This window comes from Telopea speciosissima, chromosome 1 (assembly GCF_018873765.1).
Source record: "Telopea speciosissima isolate NSW1024214 ecotype Mountain lineage chromosome 1, Tspe_v1, whole genome shotgun sequence".
Taxonomy (NCBI): Eukaryota; Viridiplantae; Streptophyta; class Magnoliopsida; order Proteales; family Proteaceae; genus Telopea; species Telopea speciosissima.
In genome coordinates this window covers 29,361,556-29,382,189 of record NC_057916.1, presented here as the reverse complement: position 1 = coordinate 29,382,189, position 20,634 = coordinate 29,361,556, and the positions used below count along the sequence as shown (strand labels likewise).

The window sequence follows — 20,634 nt, the reverse complement described above, 5'->3', positions numbered from 1 at the left end:
ATTTATTTTTTCTACCACCCTTGTATCATCATTCCATATTGATATCATATGGTCATTTGATCTATTTAACTTGGCCTTTTGCTCGATCAATTTCGTTGGATTGTAGTCTCTCCTACAAAGTCCCAGAAGGTAATGGAGGTTAGACTTACACTTTAATGGATCGAGGAGAAGATTAGACTCACATTTTCGTTGGATGGAGCCATGCGCACGATTCCAGTTACCCCCATCCAATAGGCCTTTCCCTTAATTAATAGGTATTCCATCCTGGTCTGAATGGAAGCCCTTTGAGATAGCTTTCTATTGCACGCACCTGTTGCTCCTGTTCCAGTTATTGACTCAGAGAAAGACCCAGAAGCAGAGGCAGACTAGTTGCAATTGCATTTACACCAAGGGATGATTCAGTTGACCCAGAAGCCATCCCATTGTTCTTTTGATGAAGTGGAAAAACTTATTCCGTCGATCATGGAGTTGTCCACTCAAACTTCCATACATTAGTCCTAGACCGCTCGTTCTATCTCCCTTCACCACTGACTGATTTACCTATGATCCTATAAATTGTCCTTCCAAGGTGGGGCCAATAACAAGACTGTTGCAGATTAGCAAGTGTCTCGCCAACCCCTTTTTTTGTGTCTTGCTATTCGATACCAATAAGCATGTGCTTCCCGTGCAGATCGCGCCCACCAACTGGAATACAAAACTTGTCCGGAGGCGCATGAAAATGAACGATATTTGAGTCATTGCCCCGACTCAACCTCTCCCTTGATGTCTAGTGTACTCTTCCTCATATCATAACCATAATGCACCAAAAGGCTATTGTGTGAGATAACACAAGCTGTAGCAATTGGCGGACGTGATAACATATCTGCTATCTCGTTTTGAGCACCTTTACCACACCTCATAATAAGATGGAATTGCTACATTCCATCCAACGGACGTTTTGTGATTGCTGTAATTTGGAAGACCAGTTGGCCGATGAGAATTATGGGCAATCGTTTCCTCGCCCACCAAGTCATCTCTTTCCCACGCACCGCACCAACGCATCGAGCTCTTTCTCATAAGTGGGATGATTGAGAACTACATCACTGAATTTCTCATCACAGAAGACCGGCCTCTTCCGTAGCAAGCGAGACCGCGGCCATGGCGCAATCACTTCCATCTGTTTCAATCCCGGGTTGTCCCCCCACTGACAATGTGTCCGAAGTACACCAACGACTAGTTCACACTTCTAAAGCAGTAGCCTCCCAATCGACGTGATTGGGGGTCGACGTGATAAACATAAGTCCTTCATGAATGGATCGACGGTGAGTTTTTCATCTCAAGCAGTAAGACTATGAGTAAGGAGCTGATGTTGCATTGCTCTTTTATATGTTGGTATCTGTGGTTGGCACGTAACAATTTTATATTTGGGCATCGTCAATGGTCACCACTTGAAATTATTACTTTGGCTGAGAGACATTTCCATGAATTTTATCAAGCAAACTACCCTCTTTCCAATTCGATTTCTGGAAAATACAACCGACTTGGTGTTATTCCTCATAATCTATGGGTTCCCCTTCCCCTTCCCCTTCATTCAGATTCCTTAAAAAATCAACTGTGATGCCAGCCTATCTTCAAACTCGAGGAATGAGTGTCTGGGTTTTATTTGTCGTGATCATCAAGGAATACCCCACTCTGCAGTCTTGATTCCAATTAGCTTCACTACTCCCATAATGGCAGAGGCCATGGCAATTCACAGCGCTTTATTGGAAACCCTCTCTGAGGATCTCAAACACCTAGTAATCGAAACAGATAATATGGACGTTGTCTCTTTTCTGCAGCAAGGAATCTACGGTGTGCCACTCTAGTCATGCCTATTTTAGAAGATACATTCTCTATATCCAGTCTTACTTTGACTACTATAATTTTCAATTTGTTCCAAGTGAGCTTAACAACATGGCTGACTCCCTGGCAAAGAAGACCTTGTCCGTAACATGTAGGACAGTTTGGCCTTTATCCAAAATCAATGTTTGGTTTCTATGAGCTCCACATGTTCTTCTGAATAAATCAACATTTTACCACAAAAAAAAAATCTACACTTTCTGGTTGAGCTGCTATGATTCTATTACAAGATGACTTTGTGTGGGCGTATGTAAATCATGGTTCTACAGAATGCAGGAAAGAGGCACAGATCCAAGGAATCAAGCAAGTACTGCAAGGAGCACTACACAGGCATGGACAGATTCCTTAGAAGTTGCTCTGTGGTTCGATGATACTAACCATAAAGCTTGGCCATGGACATTGTATTTATTTATTTTTGGGATGTCTCACTAGCTTTGTCTTTGTTTGGGTCAATATAGAGGACATATGTATCTGTTGATGATTTCTTTTATTCTTAATATTACTTTTTCATTAAAACCAACCATATCAAGTGTATGAAACCCGAACTATTTAGTATTCGGACAAGCCTTGACCATGCTACTAATATGGGGTTGAAGATAAAAGAAGTATGATGTTCAAATCAACAAATCACTGATGTTCTTCCATCTCCAACTAAATTCCCTTGGCCTTGACATCTTATAAAAAATTTATCTATATTTCTGATAAAGCCCAAGACATATGTTCTGATTCTCAAAGAGACACCTTTTGTTCAACTTTAGCCATGAACCTTGCTAGATATGCCCAAACTAAGAACACTGTATATTTCTCTAATTTCTAATAATAAATTTTGTTTTTTACCATTAAAATTAAAAAAAAAAAAAAAAAAAAACACACGAGGGAAAAGAGCATTTACAACATTATACATGGCGGGTACAGATTAAATACCTTATTTAGTTGGGAGGATGAGCTAGCTAGGTCCCCAAAGGAGATTCGATCCTTTTCCTGTATCAATTAATCAACCTTATATTTTCAGGGCTATAGTCAATCAAAAGGTGCACTTCCGATTTTCCCAGATCTAGTGATAATAACCCAAACTCCATACCAGTGCACAGGGTTGAGTCGGGGAACCCCTTTTTTTATTTTTATGTGAAATGAATCATATAAGCAATATTTACTGCACCTAAACATGACATGCAGAGCATCTCTAAAACAGTAACCCCACTCCCCCAAAAATTTAGTATCAGTATGGCAGAACCAGAGAATACATCAATGATAAGCCAAACATCTGAACATATTACGTCAAATTTCTTCTTTTATACCTGCTTATCTCTTCACAATTTGATGCTCTGATCTACTTTCTTCCAAGTTTACATTTCGACACATTTACAGTGAGTTTCTCTACATTTTGAATTGACGCTCAACCCCACTGCTTCACAGTTTTCATCCAGATGAAGATGTGCAAACTTCCACTTGAAAGAGGCTTCATCTTGGTTCTGTATCATTTTCCCAGATTTCACATTTCTCGTGCTAAATTTTCTCAAGAATAGGGCACCCGTATAATCAAAATATCAACAATGGTTGAAAAAATTCAAATGAATCCACTGATGCTTCTGTGATTTACATTCAGATTGGCATGCAGAGAATCTCAATACCCGTGCAACTCAGCCATCTGACCGCTTGCAAACGCAACCATATAATCCAAAGAGTCTCATTTTCCTCCTCTTCCACATTCCATTTTCACGTCTCTTTTTTCAGAACACATCACATTGTCCTCAAAAATCCACGAACTTCAACCAGGAAAGCATAAAGGTTCTTTCGGAATTTCTGAGAATTTATCCGGTCAAGAGAAGAAGAAAGCTCATTTGAACTAGTGAGACAGTGCAATGCATTTGCCAACCTTGATTTCAGTTGTGGGTTCACTTGCCTTTCTATTAACTCATGCCCTAATCTCTGCAAACAAAAAAAAAGAGAACCATGAATACTCTCAAAAGAAGACCGTTAGGAAAAGAAAACTAAAGATACAGGGAGTTTTGATGTAGCAATGGTATATTGAGGGGGCTATATAGCACGCCAATATCTGGCCCATTTTATGGGTTTATTTAAGCCTGGGTCTATTCATGAATATCGAGCCAGCATCTTATAGGAGATCGACATGCATATCTTGAGGGGCCCACAACCAGCTAGCATTGGGTGTGATACCACAACAGTGAGAGACTGATCTATCAGTGGGATACCATTGTTACCTCTAATGTTCTACTCTCTACTCTGTTTTCTGATTTTTTTTCATTACTGTTTGAGCAGCATTTACGGAGCCTGCCCTTCTTTGTTTTGATTATCTGATGTGTTGTTCAATCACCTACACTCATATCATTGATTTCTAATATTATGTTAGTGCTGAAATACAATCACAGAATTTGATTCTAAATCTTGTGGTTACTCTGATTTAGAGCTATTTTTCTTATCAGAATTGACCCCCACCAGTGTGGTCCCCTTGGAAGGCAACTCGGTCTGTTTCTGCAATATTGGGTGTCAAGCCGCACAATCCAAAACCATTGAATGCAAAAAGGACAATACTTACTGGTCAAATGTCAAATTTATAGAACGGCCTGCCATGTATAGCACAATGTCAATCTTTCTTCCCAATGGTCCAAAATATCCAACCATGAGTAGTTTTTAACCACTTTTGTCCACTTGATTAACACACGGGAAGGTTCGTTTGGACCCAAAATTGACATGTGATCAGGGAGGGAAGGGCCTACCTTCCAATGAATTTGGGCCCAACGGACCAGCCACGTGGCAGAAATCATGCCCAAGTTGCCTCTGAAGGCAAATCGGATGAGTGCATCCCATTTCCCAAATATTAAGTGAAACCTGGAAAAGCTCCCTACTCAACATGTAAATGCCCCAGCTCAGTTTGTCCAGCAGTTGTTCAAGGTATGAAGTGCCCTAGATAATACCAACTTCGAAATAGAGCTCAACAGAAGTAGAGACAAAAGGGAGGAGAGGGGGGGGGGGGGGGAGGGGAAGCAAGTATTTTAAGCTCTCTGAGATACAAATGCAGTGAATGCTATTATTCATACCAAATCAGTAACAATATGATTCATACAGTTTGATACAAATGAAACATTTTTTTTCTAATCAGCAACAAAATATTTTCATTTCTGACCAGCAACAACAAAATACTTTCATTTCTAAAACCACCGTAAGTTTATCTAGCTTGTCTACATTACCAAATTTCACTTTTACATTTTCCGTTAAGTGTGTGTGTGCGTGTCCTGGGGTGCATGTGGGAGGGGAGAGATAAAGCACTAAATTTGAATAGAGAAGAGAGAAACTTATGGTTGTTTTAGATGGATCAAAGTTTTAGAGCTCAGGCAACCCACAACTGTGTGCCAGACATGTTTGGCGAGGTCAAAGCAAGAATACAGACATTACCTGATATAGACCTTGTTCACAAAGGATCAATGGAAGAAGAGCATCTGCTGCCGAGCTGACAAGTTCAGTGCTGATTCCAGAAACATAAGTTCACATCAGAATTTGATCACACACAGAGCAAAAAATCAGTAAGAAACAAGAATAATCCAATTCCAAATCTTTTGCTTGAACTTTTTGGTGGACAATTTCAAACTTTTTCCTTCATTTGAGCATAATCAGCAATTAGATATGTTTTGTTTCTATTTCTCTTCATTACTTGGTACTAAGGGAAAAGTTCTGGGGCCTGCATTATCTAATTAAGATTCTAATAATGTTCATAATTTTAGGGGATGTCTTACGCATAAGTTAAGAGGGCTTTACAAAGGCATGTGGGGGCCATGTGAAGAGTCAGTTTTTATTTTACTTTATGGGAGATATTCTGTCTGGGTTTCACTAGTGAACACAAACCTAGTCAAAGTATTCAGATGCGTAACATCTCTAATTTTCCGTTGGTGAATGGTATTTAGGTGATTAGTTTTGTTTGATTCATGCCATCAGTAAGTTACTTGTTTCTCTGGTTAAGATGCCTGTAACAAAACCAGGACCTGAAACCAGTACCTGCGATTGTGAAGAGAGAGCTAAACCCATGATAGGTTCAACATACCTATCGTAGTCTGCCAATGAATTATTTATAATAACAAGCAAAATTAGAGTCGGACTCTGAGTAGGTTACACACACGCACAACTGACCTAACTAGACTCCAACTAATAAAACTAAGGAAGACCAAACATATCACAATAGGCACACTCCCCTATTGTGACTAACACAGAACATATCTTAACACTCCCCCTCAAGCTGGAGTATATATATATAAGGCTCCAGTTCGGAACAACAAGAATAGACATTAAAAGCAACACCAGTCTTAAACATATATAAAATTCATAGACGCCAGTGAGCACAGAGAACTTCATTTTGATAGCAATATCAACTCAAGCACACACCAACCATCAGCAGCAATAGGAGAATTTTTTTTTGTGTCGAATAAATCTAATCAGCAACGAACAAAATAAGCTATAGAAAACACCAACCAAAATCCAAAATATCATAGCAGCAACAATAACATCATAAGCCCTTCTCAAAGAAGGCAAATAGTAAGTAGTAATTTGCACAAAAAGACAGATAAAAATGCAGCATAGGTCGCTGCGAACCACTGGTAAAAGTGCAGTATAGGTTACTGCAAACCAAGTAACAACATAACGTTGCTGAGGACCTGACAACATAAGGTCACCGTGAACCAGACAGCATGTGAACCACTGATAAATTGCATTATTGCTGAATACCACAAATAACTATCTTCATAGATAAAATTGTTGCTGAGTACACAAGCAGGTGACGAACAAAATAATAAGAACCTTCAGCGGATGAGCCTATTTGACCCTCCCTGTTGGACCATCCCCTAAAGCCCAGCCTCTCTCTCTCGGTGGATTCAAACCCGTACCCCCAGTCATCCCCTCCGCCCGTCCCCAGCACTTTAACCATGGCTCTCCAGTCTTCTCCCCATTTAACTTGCCCCTCCTCCTTCAGGTTCATGCAATCGGCCCTCTTCCACCTGCAACCTCACCCCTCGTCCTATGAATACCTCTCCTCCCCTTCGGGAATATTGCCGCCGTTGATCTGTTACTATGCCGCCCCTCCTCTGTCAGGCTCAGAGAAGATTTTGCTGCACCATCCCCCTTGATCTTAAATGAACCATTGTGTTCAATGGAATAAAGGCCTCAACTCCTCTTCCAAGCAAGCTGATGTTTGTGCCCACATTAAGTCTCTCCATGCTGGTTTTTGTTGTCTCATTGAAACGAAAAATAAAAGATCCCAATGCCCAAAGCATTGCTTACACTATTGCTCCCTCTTGGTCCTTCATTTCAAACTACTCTCACCACCCTAATGGCCGCCTATGGTGCCTTTGGAACCCCACCATCATCTACCTCCATCTCTTGGCCTCCTCTTCCCAATTCCTCCATTTCAAAATTTCTGATCCTCATGGTAACCACCCTTTTCTCTTCACCGCCGTCTATGCATCTAATTGCCCTCTGGAAGAGCAACTCTTTGGACAGCCCTTGCAATATTTCTCTTCTCTCCTTGGGTCTTGGGAGGGGACTTTAATGTCATCCGTTTTGGTCATGACTCATGAGAATGTGGGAGATGATCATCTATTGGACTCCTCGGTTGAGGCTTTCAATGAATGCCTCGAAAATATTGGGATGAACTATCCGAGATGGACATGGTTGAAGCTCACTTGGCATAATAGGAGAATTGGCCCTGCCAAGATTGCCTGCAAACTGGACAAAATTCTGGTCAATGAAGCCTGGCTAACCTCTTTCCCTTCCTCCCATGCTACCTTTGACCCTCCAGGGATCACTGACCATAGTTCCATCTCCATCCTTATCCAGCCTTACATTTCCTTTGGTCCCAAGTCCTTCAAATACTTTGACATGTGGTCTTCCCATCCACGATTTCTCTCCATTGTCACTGAAGCTTGGGTAAAATCTGTCCAACCCCACCTCTCCCCCCTCATCTCTTTAGCCCAAAATCTTGGGAGTGTCAAAAGTTTTCTCAAGGAGTGGAACTCCTCCACCTTTGGTAACATTTCTTCCCTTGTCTCTGATTGCGAGACTAAACTGTCTAATTTTCAAACCAGGCTCCAAGCCGACATCCACAATGGCTCTTTAGCAGAAGAAGAGAAATCTTTCTATTTGGTTCTTCAGTCCTTAATTGCTTAAGAGGAAAGTTTTTTGAGACAGATATCCCGCATTAAATGGCTGGAGCTTGGGGACTCCAACACGGCTTATTTTCATAGATCTTTGAAGGCTAGAACCAATATCAATTCAATTGTTTCTGTTGCGATGACTCCACCCTTACTGAAGTGGAAGATATTAATTCCGAAATTGTGGACTATTTTTTGCAGCTCTTTGGGCCTTCTATTTTCCCCTCAGTTCACTTTCCAGATATCCTTCTCAATAAATCCATCCCCCTCCCTTGTTGCCTCCCTTCAAGCCATCCTCTCTTATTCAAAAATCCTATTCCGCTGTCCTCTCCCACAAGGCCAATAGAGCTCCATGTCCCGATGGTTTCAGTATGGTTTTTTTTTTTTTTTTTTCTGCTTGCTGAGATATCATTAAAGTGGATCTTATTAGGGCCCTCCAAAGCTTCTTCTTCAACCCCAGTCAAATCAAAGGGATTAATCACACTTTTCTTTGCCTCATTCCCAAGAAAGAGGGTGCTTCCTCCATTTCCGATTTCCCCCCATTGCCCTTTGCAACCCTGCATTATAAATAAATAACTAAAGTCCTTGCTAACAGGCTTAAGTTGGTGGTTGACTCCTTTGTCAGTGATAACCAATCAGCTTTCATTCCTGGCCGTTGCATTTCTGATAACATCCTCCTCTGTCATGAGATCGTGAGAGGCTTTGATAGAAAGAACATTTCCCCTTCCACCCTCATGAAGATTAGCCTCCATAAAGCCTTTGACTTCTTGAGATGGGAATTTATTGTTAATGTTTTGAACAAGATGCCTTTCCCCCTTGCCTTTACCAACTAGGTCTTCCACTGAATTTCCTCCCCTCATTTTTTTGCGCATGCTAATGGGAGTCCTGCCATATACTATGCTTCCTCTAGTGGCTTCTGCCAGGGTTGCCCTCTCTCAACTTACATTTTCACCTTAGCCCTTGAAGTCCTTTCCAAAAGCATCCAAATCTTAACTGACCAGCAACTCATTATCCCCCTCCCTAAATGCAAGGCTCTTAAGCTCTCCAATATTGCCATTGTTGATGATCTCACGTTGTTCTCCACGGCTGATCCTCTCTCTATTGAATCCTCTATGTCCTGTTTGAGACAGTTTGAGATTTTGTTTGGCCTTCGCATTAACCTCTTCAAGTCCCTGGTTTTCTTATCTGGGCTCTCTGAGGAGCTTAAGGCTATTCTTAAAGATTTGACTGATTTCTCTCTTTGCTCACTTGCTGGTGAAATATCCAGGGCTGCCTTTGATCCCCTCCAAATTGACTGCTCACCATTGTACCCTTGCTTGACCTCATGCGCAAGAGGCTTCAGCTCTGGAAGGGTAAGTTGTTATCCTATGCGGGCCGTCTTGAGTTGATCAGATCGGTACTCAAGCCAACCTATATTTATTGGTCAGGCATCTTCGGTCTTCCTAAGACAATTATTGTGAAGCTTGAACCTCTTATGTGCTTCTTCCTCTAGAAAGGATCTGACTGCTCCAGATTCCTCCACCCCATCTCTTGGGCTACTACTTGCCTCCCCAAAAAGGAAGGAGGATTGGGCCTAAGGCGCATAAAAGATCATAGTTATCAAGGTGGGAAGGCGACCATGGCATTTTAGAGGGTAAAAAATCAAGGAGATACTGCCATGGCACCCAGGCGTCCAAGGCGACCAAGGAGTCTGGATGCCATGGCAGCTATTCTCAAGTTGATTTGGAATATAGCAGCAAAGAAGAAAAGTATTTGGGATGATTGGGTCTACTCTAGGCTTCTTCGTAATAACTCTATCTAGACAGCTCCCATTATCTCAAATGCTTCTTGGGTTTGGAGAAATTTTTTGAAATTTAAGCCTCTTGCTTATGGATCCATCACTACTTTGATTGATGATAGTTCTTCCACCAGACTTTGGCTTGATCCTTGGCACCCCCTTGGCATCCTCCTTCATTTGGTAGGCGACAGAACTATCTACAGTTTGGGTTCAGCCAGACTTGACATGGTCTCTGAGATTATCTCGGATGGTGTTTGGGAACCCCCTACTGTTTCCTCCATCCAGTTGGGACTTATTTGGTTTTCCCTTCATGGCATCCCTAGGAGGCTGGCTAGTAGAGGTGATATGGTTGCTTGGACCGTTTCTCCTTTGGGTCTGTTCATTTTGAGGTCGATCCTTGGGATCTCATAAGAACTCGAGGCCTGGATGTTCTTTGGCGCAATTTGGTTTGGTAATTCCTCACCATAGCTTCTCGACTTGGCGTGCCCTCTCCTACTGCCTTCCAACGCATTCCTTTCTCATCCAAAGGCACATTCCTGTCTCTCCTTTTTGCATCCTCTTCTGGAATGTCACTGAAGATTTGGATCACCTATTCTTCAATTGTCCTTTCCAGCGTAAGCGGATCTGGGTTGACATGACCTTTGGAGGTTCCTCTCCTTGTGACAAAGTGGGTAAGCTTGTGTTTGGTGTTGCCATCCACCAAATTTGGTTGAAACAATCTAAGATGGACTTCCAACTCTAGATCTACTGAATGAGACTCCATCTCTTTTAATGTCAAAAGCAAAATGCCTGCGGTGCCTTTCAGATGCGTTGACTCTCATAGAAATTGGCTTGTTGTCAGCTCTTGCAGCCTCCCGCACTCTTGCTAGTGCAGGGTTGCCTTGTATTTTGTTTTTTGAGGCCTTGTGCCTTGTTTTCTTCCCCTTGGGCCCCTTTTTGTTCTCTGTTTGTTAGTAATGAACTTTTATTCACCAAAAAAAAAAAATTACCAGATAGGCCAGATTTAAACAAATTTGAGCAAATAATCTCCAATAATAGCAAAATAACCATTACACCATGCAAGTACCAATCTTAAAAAAATTGCAACCCAAAACTGAAGTGATCTACCAAGAACCTAAATTGGGTGTTATGGGCTCACAAATGGCAATAGAAACTCAATTATAATGAATGAATGACAATTTTGTAATTAACCATAATTTTCAAGGGGCGCCCTTGGGTAGATAAAAGAGAAGGAATGGTAGAGCTATAAATATCTTATCTTAAAGCTAAAAAGGAAATGACATGGACGTAATTTAGTTGAAATCCAATTATAAGCACAAGCCAAAGCCAAAAGGTGAAGTTGGAATGGGAAGTAAAGTAAGGACAAGGTAGGATAATAGGAATAGGGAGGGGTAATTAAGTAAGTCAGCGATGGGAATTAAGATAACAATCACGAAACCATAGGAAACCACAGGAAAAAACCTATTCGTAGAAGGAGAGGTAGATAGTAACCAAAACATGAAGGCCACTGGAGATCTCAGTGGTGATGCAGTGGCAGCAAGTGCTTTGGATTGCAGCAGATAAGACAACAAGAATATTTCGATTAGAGCAGCAATCGATAAGAATGAAGAGGTCATGACTCTACTGAGACAACATAGCATTAAATCAGTAATCGCTAGATTTTGTTGCAACTGAAGGATATGAAACTATGGGATTCTCCTTAGCTTCCACTATGGATGCTTCAACTAACAAATCAGAATCCAGAGGTTCTAGATTCTACGACAAGATAAACTGCTAGGTAAACTTCGATTCAGAGCAGCAATCGATAAGAATGAAGAGGTCACAACTCCAGTGAGACAACATAGCAGTAAATCAGTAATCAATAAGAAGCAATCGATACATCCATATGCAGTAGCAGCAATCGATATCGAAGGGCAGCAATTGATACAACATACGAAGCATCAAATAGCGATCTAAGCAATCGATGGAAGAGCAATTGATAGGAGTTTCACAGTAGTCTTCAGCAACTGAAGGACATCAGCGGTCTTCAGATGTTGGTCCGATTCTGTTGAGTTCTGTAACCCAATAAGGGTATTTTTGGGTTTTTTTTTTCTTCTTGTTATTTACCTGTTATTAGCATAGTCGGCTGTACAGAGACAGTCTTGTAATTCTGCCTTATTGTTGAAAGACATAAATGAAGGGGCTGAGTGAACAAACAACTCACTCAAGCCATTCTCCTAATTTCTGCCTTGCTAACATGGTATCAGAGCTAAACCCTAAACTTCTATTCTGATCTAAGTTCAAAAACCCACCTCCTTCCTTCGATCTTCTTTCTCCACTTCTTCTTGGTTCTTTCCCTTCACCTTAGGGCAGCACTAATGAGGTGATCTTTCGATCTAGCTGCTGCCCTTAAAGCTACCTCATCTTATCCATGCCATAATCCCGATTTCTGCTCGATAGTTGCTGCCTTTCCTCTTTGCGATTTTGAAGCTTCCAAGTTTTTGAGGATCAAGCCTCGATACATGTTGTAGGATGATCTTCCCTTGATTGGGGCTTCCTTTGCAACCCTATCCAGCAACTATCGACCTTTCCCATTCCTTCTTTGCAGGCCCTAACCTCAACTCGATCCTATTTTCGGTTTTCTTCAAAAACCCCAACTCCAATCTATTTCTTTGGGTTAGGACTGCTGAGCTACCTGTTGTTGCTGCCTTTTTTGGAGCTGTTTACTACTATCAAGAGGCTCCCTCGACCTCAGTTTCAGCCATTATTTCTGCAACTTTCTGGAGATTCTTTTTTTTCCCTTTCTTGAGATCGATTTTCCCTCATATCGATCTCAAGGTTCTTGATTCTTCTTGGCTGACTCCATCAGGTCATTGATTGTTCCCTTCATTGTTTGGCTGCACCAATGACAGGTCCAGACTCCTCTTCTGCAACCTCTGGGGTTGATGGACAGTCCCGGACAGAATTTCTTCCCCTGGCTGCTCCTATCAAACTCGATGGCACAAATTACCTCAAGTGGTCTCGAACTACCTACTTGACCATTGCTGGTTGAGGCCTTACTGGCCATATCCTTGGGACTAACCCCATGCCGGCTGAAACTAGTATTCCGCAAGAGAAGTGGATGTCACATGATGCTATGGTGTTGTCTTATTTGATCCACTCTATGCAACAAGATCTGTCCGACAATTTTTTGCTTCTGGAGACAGCCCATCAAATCTGGAGTGCTGCCAAGGAGACTTATGGACGCATTGGGAATGATGCTCAGGTGTATGAGATTCGTAAGAAGGCCCATGACACCACTCAGAAGGAGTTGTCTGTTTCTACGTACTATGCTGCCCTCAAAAGCTTGTGGCAGCAATTGGATCATTACTCCGACTATCAGCCCTCTACACTTGCTGATATTGCTGCCTACTGTAAACACGTCAACAAAATCTGTGTATACGACTTCTTGGCAGGTCCGAATATGGAGTATGACCCTATTCGAGTGAAAGTGCTGAGCCATTCTCCCTTTCCTACACTAGAGCAATCATTCGTTTTGGTTCATACAGAAGAGACTCGTCGAGCTGCGATGTTACATACTCCTATTGTTGATAGGTCTGCCCTACAGACTATTTCCAGCCCCACTTCCATTACCATTACTGATGGTGGTAATGCTCCTCCAAGGAGCCTGTCAAATGTGAACACTGCAACAAACTGTATCACACCAAGGCTCAATGCTGGAAGTTACATGGGAAGCCTACTGATTTTGACGCCAAACGGGGCCGTGCGAAGTCCAAACCCAAGGCAAATCTTACGGAGCCTTCTGCTACCGCTGCTGCTGGCCCCTCTACTGACATTGGGCTTACTCAGGATGAACTCTTGGCTTTCCGTCACATGCTACAAGTCTCTTCTGCTGCACCTACCACGGCATCTACACCTGCTACCCCTTCTGGTTCTCATTTTGCCTCAGGTATTCCAGTCGGTGGTCATTGTGCATCGACTGTCTCTGTTCCTTGGATTATAGACTCCGGTGCGATGCCACTAACCACATGATTGGTTCTTCCCATGTGTTTCATCAGTATTCTCCATCTTCTGGCAAAGATAGTGTTCGAGTAGCTAATGGTTCCCTTTTCCTATTAATGGAAAGAGTTCCATTCATTGCTCTTCGACCCTTGCATTAAATTTTGTTTTGCATGCCCCTTCCTTTTCCACCAACCTTCTTTCCATTAGTAGTCTAACTAAAGATTTGAACTGCAAAGTAACCTTCTTTCCCTCTCATTGTGGTATACAGGATCTGGTGAAAGGGCACACGATTGGGGGTGGTAAGGTACATGGTGGTCTTTACATACTCGACATGGGTCAGATTTGTCTCCTGTCAGCTTCATCACTGGCTCATCAGTTACATTCAGCCACTTCTTCGGATCTCCATCTATGGCATTGTCGGTTTGGTCACCCTCCTCTTCGAACTTTAGCTTTTTTGTTTCCTCAGTTGGTTAAAGATTGTAAAAAGGATGAGTTTTTATGTGAAGCCTGTGTTTTGGCTAAATAGACTCGTTCCACTTACTCTCCATTAAATAAAAGAAGTTCTTCTCCCTTTGCTTTAGTTCATACTGATGTGTGGGGCCCTTCCCGTTGTGTTTCTATTTCTGGCCATAGATGGTTTGTTTCCTTTATTGACTGTTTTACTAGGACCACTTGGTTGTATATGATGCAGCACAAGAGTGAGGTTTTTCGATGTTTTCAGCTATTTCATCGTATGGTTCAGACCTAATTCAATGCCACAGTAAAAACTCTGCGGAGTGTTAATGGAAGGTAATACATGGAAGGTTAGTTCCAAAATTATTTGGCTGAAAATGGCATCCTTCATCAGACCAGCTGTGTAGGCACACCGGCCCAGAATGGAGTGGCTGAAAGAAAAAATCGGCACCTTCTGGCAGTGGCTCGGGCAATTATGTTTACAGGGCAGGTTCCTTCTCCATATTGGAGTGATGCTATCCTCACTGCTGCCTAACTCATTAACCGCATGCCTACCCATGTACTTGATGGTCGTGCCCCTGTTGACCTTCTCCAGGGTTCTTCTTCTTTTGTGGTCCCCCTAAAAATATTTGGTTGTGTTTGCTATGCCCGCAACCATCATCTTCATGGCAAGCTCGATCCTCGGAGTATTTGGTGTATCTTTTTGGGCTACTCCGCTACCCAGAAAGGATACAAGTGTTATCACTTATCACCCTCCCTCTCGGCGTACATTTGTTACCATGGACATTGTCTTCCATGAATCCCTGGCATATTATTCTTAGCCACCTCTTCAGGGGAGCATGATCCAGTGTTTGAAGATGTGTCTGCTCTTCTACCGGCTCCTATTCAGGGGGAGTCTTCTTCTCCAAAACCTCCAATGTCAGCCCCCCTTCCCATTCAAGGGGAGCGTAGGCCTGTGAGTCAGATTCCTGTTGATAAAGTCTATACCTGGAAGCACAATGAGCAAGTTGAGACTACCACTACTGTACCACTTCTCCAATCGTCAGAACTTGATCCAGATCCAGACTCTGCTACATCACTTGGTAAGGATCCCACTCTAAATTTACCTATTGCTGCCCGTAAAGGCATTAGGTCTTGCACCCAACATCCCATCTCCAATTTTGTTTCTAATGATGCTTTGTCTCCTTCCTATCGTGCATTTGTGTCCTCTCTTTCCTCTGTTTCTATTCCTCAAAAATGGCAGAAGGCAATTGCAGATCCAAAATGGAAAGCCGCCATGATGGAAGAGATGATAGCCTTATCCAAAAATGAGACGTGGGAGTTGGTGGCTCTTCCTTCGAGCAAGAAACCAGTGGGTTGTAAATGGGTGTTTGTTGTCAAACAGAAGTCGGATGGAACAGTGGACAGATATAAGGCCAGACTTGTGGCCAAGGGCTTTACTCAGACCTATGGGATTGACTATCAAGAGACGTTTGCCCCAGTTGCAAAGTTGAACACTGTTTGGGTTTTGTTGTCAGATGTTGTCAATCTAGGCTGGGATTTGCAGCAATTGAATGTGAAAAATGCATTCCTTCATGGGGAGCTAGAGGAGGAGGTGTATATGGAGGTTCCTCCAGGCTTTTCTTGTGACAAGACTCAAGGGAAGGTTTGCAGAAGAGGGCATTATATGGGCTAAAACAATCTCCTAGAGCTTGGTTTGGTAGGTTCCATAAGGCAATGATCTCTGTAGGATACAAACAGAGTAATGCTGATCACACCTTGTTCATCAAGCGAAATGGGGATAAAGCATAGTTGTCACGTCGTCACGGGGATCCAAGTCGATGGAGGGGTGTTTAATCGATATATCGACATGTCGCCCGTCATGGCGTTGCCATGGCGATCATGTCGACCATGTTTTATTTTTTATTTTCTTTATTTTTTAATGTCAATTAGTATGCTATAATATATACCTTATAACATAAAAAATCAATAGGAAAGTGTACTACTAATCTACTATGGTTTAATTCATGAAAGTGTAATATGTATTAATGTATATGAATTATGAAAAATTTGCTGATGTGAATATGTGCTTGCTTTTGTTGGTGTTGCTTTACCAAACAAAAAAAATTGCTCTCTCCCTCTCTGTCTCTCTGTGTGTGAATGAGTGGTGAACTACTGAGTACCGACTACTGACTTTAATACATCCCTCCCCTCATCTCTATCTCTCGACTCTCTCCCTCTGTCTCTCTGTGTGTGTGGCTGTGTGCAAGGGAAGAAGAAAGAAAACAGAGTGGCATTGCTGTAATCAAATAAAATCTTCAATGGCTCAAGCTGCTACAGCCTACAAGAGGAGGAAAACAGCAGCAATTTGAAGAAGAACAGAGGATGGATAAGAGAAACCAGAAAAGAAGAAGTTTGAAAGAAGAGAGGGAATTGTAGTGAAGCCTGCAACTCTACAAGGCACGAAGAAGAACAAAGGAAGAAAAAAAACCCTCTCTATCGAGTGTCGACTCTCTCCCTCTCTGTCTCTCTTTGCGTGTGTGTCCAATGTCGACTGTGAGAGCAGAGACCTGTGCTACGTATTAAAAAAATAAATAAAAAAAAGAGAGAAGAGAAGTCGCCAAAAGTAAAGAAGACGACTTTCTCTCCCCTCTTTGTCTCTTGCTGGAGGACTGGGAGAAGAAGAACTGAAGAAAAAGAAGAACTACCAAATAAAAAAAACAATTACTTACCTATTGGGGAAACTCGTCGGAGCTAAGGAGAACTTGCTGGAGCCGACGAAGGAGAGACACTTTGAGTCGCTGAACTGCTGGAGCCTGGAGGGGTTCGAAGTATCACACTCTCGCCTGTTTTTCTTTTAACGACTCTCTCCTTCTCTATTGAGTGAGAGTCTTTTCGATTTTTTGATTTCTATTAGGGTTTTAGGGTGTAGGCAATGCATTAGTCAATTGTTTTTTTATTTTTTTTGTTAATGTGTATTGCAGGTGTAACTTTTTGAGTTACACCTCCAATACACATTAAGATAAAAGCATTATCTTTTAAAAGGTTAAAAAAATAAAAATTATAAAAAACTAATGTTTTTACACTTGAACAAGAATATTGGCCGATATGGCCATATATCGTGGTATGGAGTCCATGTCGGCGCCATGGAGGACATATCGGTTGGTATTCTTCCATATACCATATCGACCAACGATATGTCCACTTTTCCATCGGTATGATGTCATGGCGACGCCATGACAACTATGGGATAAAGTCACTCTTCTTATAGTCTATGTCGATGACATAGTTGTGACTTTCTTGGGAAGAGAATTTGAAATAAAAGATCTAGGACAACTCAGATACTTCCTTGGGATTGAAGTTGCCCGTTCTCCCAAAGGCATTATTCTCTCCCAAAGGAAGTATGTTCTAGACCTACTCTCAGATACTGGTTTGTTAGGGTGTCATCCATGTGACATTCCTTTGGAAGTTACTACTCGCTTGCAAGAGAAGGATGGCGATCCGATTGATAAGGGACAATATCAATGGTTGGTGGGAAAATTAATTTATCTCTCCCACACTAGACCGGCCATTGCATTACAGTAAGCTTGGTCAGTCAGTTCATGCATGATCCCTACTCAACTCATATGGTTGTTGTTCTTCGTATTCTACATTACTTGAAGTCAGCTCTAAGAAAAGGAACTCTCTTGTCTCCGCATGATCATCTTCGCATTGAGGCTTACACAAATGCTGACTGGGGTGGTAACCCTGACAAGAAATCCACCCTAGGTTATTGTACTTTTGTAGGAGGTAACCTTGTAACATGGCGAAGTAAAAAGCAAAATGTAGTGGCAAGGTCCAGTGCTCAAGCTGAATTCCGTGCCATGGCCCAGGGCATATGTGAGTTATTGTGGCTTCAGAGTTTACTCCAGGATATTAGTGGTTCTGTTCATCGGCCAATGATGTTGAATTGTGACAACAAAGCAGCAATCAGCATTGCCCACAATCCAGTGCAACATGATCGTACCAAGCATGTGGAGATCAACAGACAATTCATCATCGAGAAGTTAGAGAGTGGGTAGATGTGTATACCTTTTGTGAAGTCTGATGATCAACTTGTTGATGTCTTCACTAAAGGGCTAAGTGAGAAGTTATTTCATCCTAGTCTAGTCAAGTTAGGCATGTGTGATATCTATGCGTAGTTAACCCGATAAGGGTATTTTTGTTTTTGTTTTTTTTGTTTTTTCTTGTTACAGGGACAGTCTTGTAATTCTGCCTTATTGTTGAAAGACATAAATGAAGGAGCTGAGTGAACAAACAACTCACTCAAGCCATTCTCCTAATTTCTGCCTTGCTAACAGATTCAAACAGCATCAACGAAAAGCTAATCAGCAAATCGAAAGGGTGACAGCAGCGGTAGCACCTTCAAAACCCTATCAGCAGCGAATTGAACCAGACAACAACAAAGCAGCAAGTAAAAGAACCAAAAAACCCAAAATCAAATAATCAGCAGTAGCACGATGGAGTGAACTAAAAACCCTAGTTTGATCAGCAGTAGCAGAATCAATCGTTCAACAATAGCAGCAGGTATGATCTTCATACACATTCATTATCTTCATCAAAACCCTGGTTCTTATTCTTCTATCAACTAGGGTTTCACAAATAGGAATAAACAGCATAGGTGGGTATACACCTCAAACCAGAACCTAGAAGGACTCTAAAAACAGCTATCAAGGAGATAGCAAGTACTAGTTACAGCTCTGATACCATGTAACGAAACCAGGATCTGAAACCAGTAACTGCAATTGTGAAGAGAGAGGAGAGAAAATAGCTAAACACACAATAGGTTCAACATACCTATCGTGATCTGCCAATGAACTATTTATATAACAAGCAAAATCAGAGTCAGACTCTGAGCAGGTTACACACACACACACGCACAATTTAACCTAACTAGACTCCAACTAGTAAAACTAAAGAAGACCAAACATATCACAATAGGGACACTCCCCTATCGTGACTGTACACAGTACATATCTTAACAATGCCGTCATTAATCAATTGGTATAAAGCGTTCCTCACCTGTAATCTTCAAAAAGTAATAACTGCAGCAATGCTCGAAGGAACCGGCACAAAACGCCCTCCTGCAATTTTCCATCCTGGTCCATCATACCTGCAACATGTGAGCCCAAACCCTCTTTGCCAGCACCCCTCTCTTTGTAATGGTAAGAAGCAAGTGCATTCAGAGATCTCAAGCACATATTAACAACTTCTGTGTCCTGCACCAATGGCATCACAAGTGGTTAGCCACAAGTTCTAAACATAAAAGTTCTGCAATGCAGCAAGGTCTTAAATTCTCATGTCTCGTGACAAGAGAACTGAAAGCATTTGCTGAATAAGACAAAACTATCTAACATGAATCACACACAATAAAACTTCCTGATGGGAATCCAAACTATAGAAAAGGAAAGAAGAAAAATAAAAGCTAAATTAAATAACTAAGCATACTTGCAATACACCAGATTTGCTTGTGGGGATCCACTTCAAGTAGGGTTTACTAAGTAATGTGAGTGGTTACAAGGGTTGAGAGTTAGCTTCAGTTTAAGTTGTATTATGGGGCATATTTGTAATTAAGGGTTCTAGATAAAGATAGTATTGTATTTTCAAAGCAGAACTAGTCCCTTACTTGAAGGATAAGTGACAGAATGAAGGTATAACTACTGCTGTGTGGATCGAAGACTTCTTTGTAGGTGGACTACTGGACTCCTTCAACCTTAGGTGGATTCCTAGTTAAAGTCATCTCTTCTTCTCTTTTCTCTGCTACTAGCTACTTTTTAGTTTTGTTACAATAACTGAAATCCTTGAAGCAGTTTAATTTTCTTTAATCCATATTAAACACTAACCAAAACACTGCCTTAATCATTCCCTATAATCTTACATCTTCATCAACCATCAAACAACAACAAACTGAGCCTTATCCCAACTTAATGGAGTCGGCTACATGGATCCGAACAAAGGAAAACTGAGGCCAAAACAAAAAAGGGGAATGAAAAGATGGGAAATGAGATGAGAAATGAAAAATGGAAAATGCCCAATAAAAGGAAAAATGAAAGACGAAAGTAAGAGGAAAGAGGCACAACCCAACAAGTCAGGAGAATCTCAGCTGAATGAGGTCTGCTACATGGATCATTGCCCTCCAATAGGCTCTATCCGAGGTCATACTTGGTACAAGACCTAGACTATGCATGTCCTTCCTCATAACTTCAATCCGAGGTCATACTTGGTACAAGGCCTATGATCATTTTAGGCCTTCCCCTAGCTCTTTTAGCTCCTTCAATCGGGATCATATCACTCCTTATTGGGGCGTCCCTAGGTCTCCATTGAACATGACCATACCACCTCAAACGACTCTATCGGAGCTTGTCATTGATC

General features: G+C 41.7%; 1 protein-coding gene across 5 annotated transcripts in view; it reads right to left on the bottom strand.

Annotated features, from left to right (window-relative positions):
- Nucleotides 1-3,155: 3,155 nt before the first annotated feature.
- Nucleotides 3,156-20,634, bottom strand: part of LOC122639854 (exportin-4) — a 104,767-nt gene continuing 87,288 nt past the window's right edge. For 4 of the 5 annotated variants that reach the window (XM_043832861.1, XM_043832868.1, XM_043832875.1 and 1 more), the window contains 4 exons: nt 19,285-19,481; nt 5,293-5,362; nt 3,611-3,807; nt 3,156-3,573 (listed from right to left, as the gene is read on the bottom strand). In XM_043832861.1, coding sequence (XP_043688796.1) covers nt 3,619-3,807; nt 5,293-5,362; nt 19,285-19,481 — 456 coding nt within the window. In that variant the 3' untranslated portion in view covers nt 3,156-3,573; nt 3,611-3,618. Of the gene's footprint in view, nt 3,574-3,610; nt 3,808-5,292; nt 5,363-5,803; nt 5,859-19,250; nt 19,482-20,634 lie in introns of those variants that run through there. The other variant, XM_043832884.1, reaches the window with a different exon arrangement.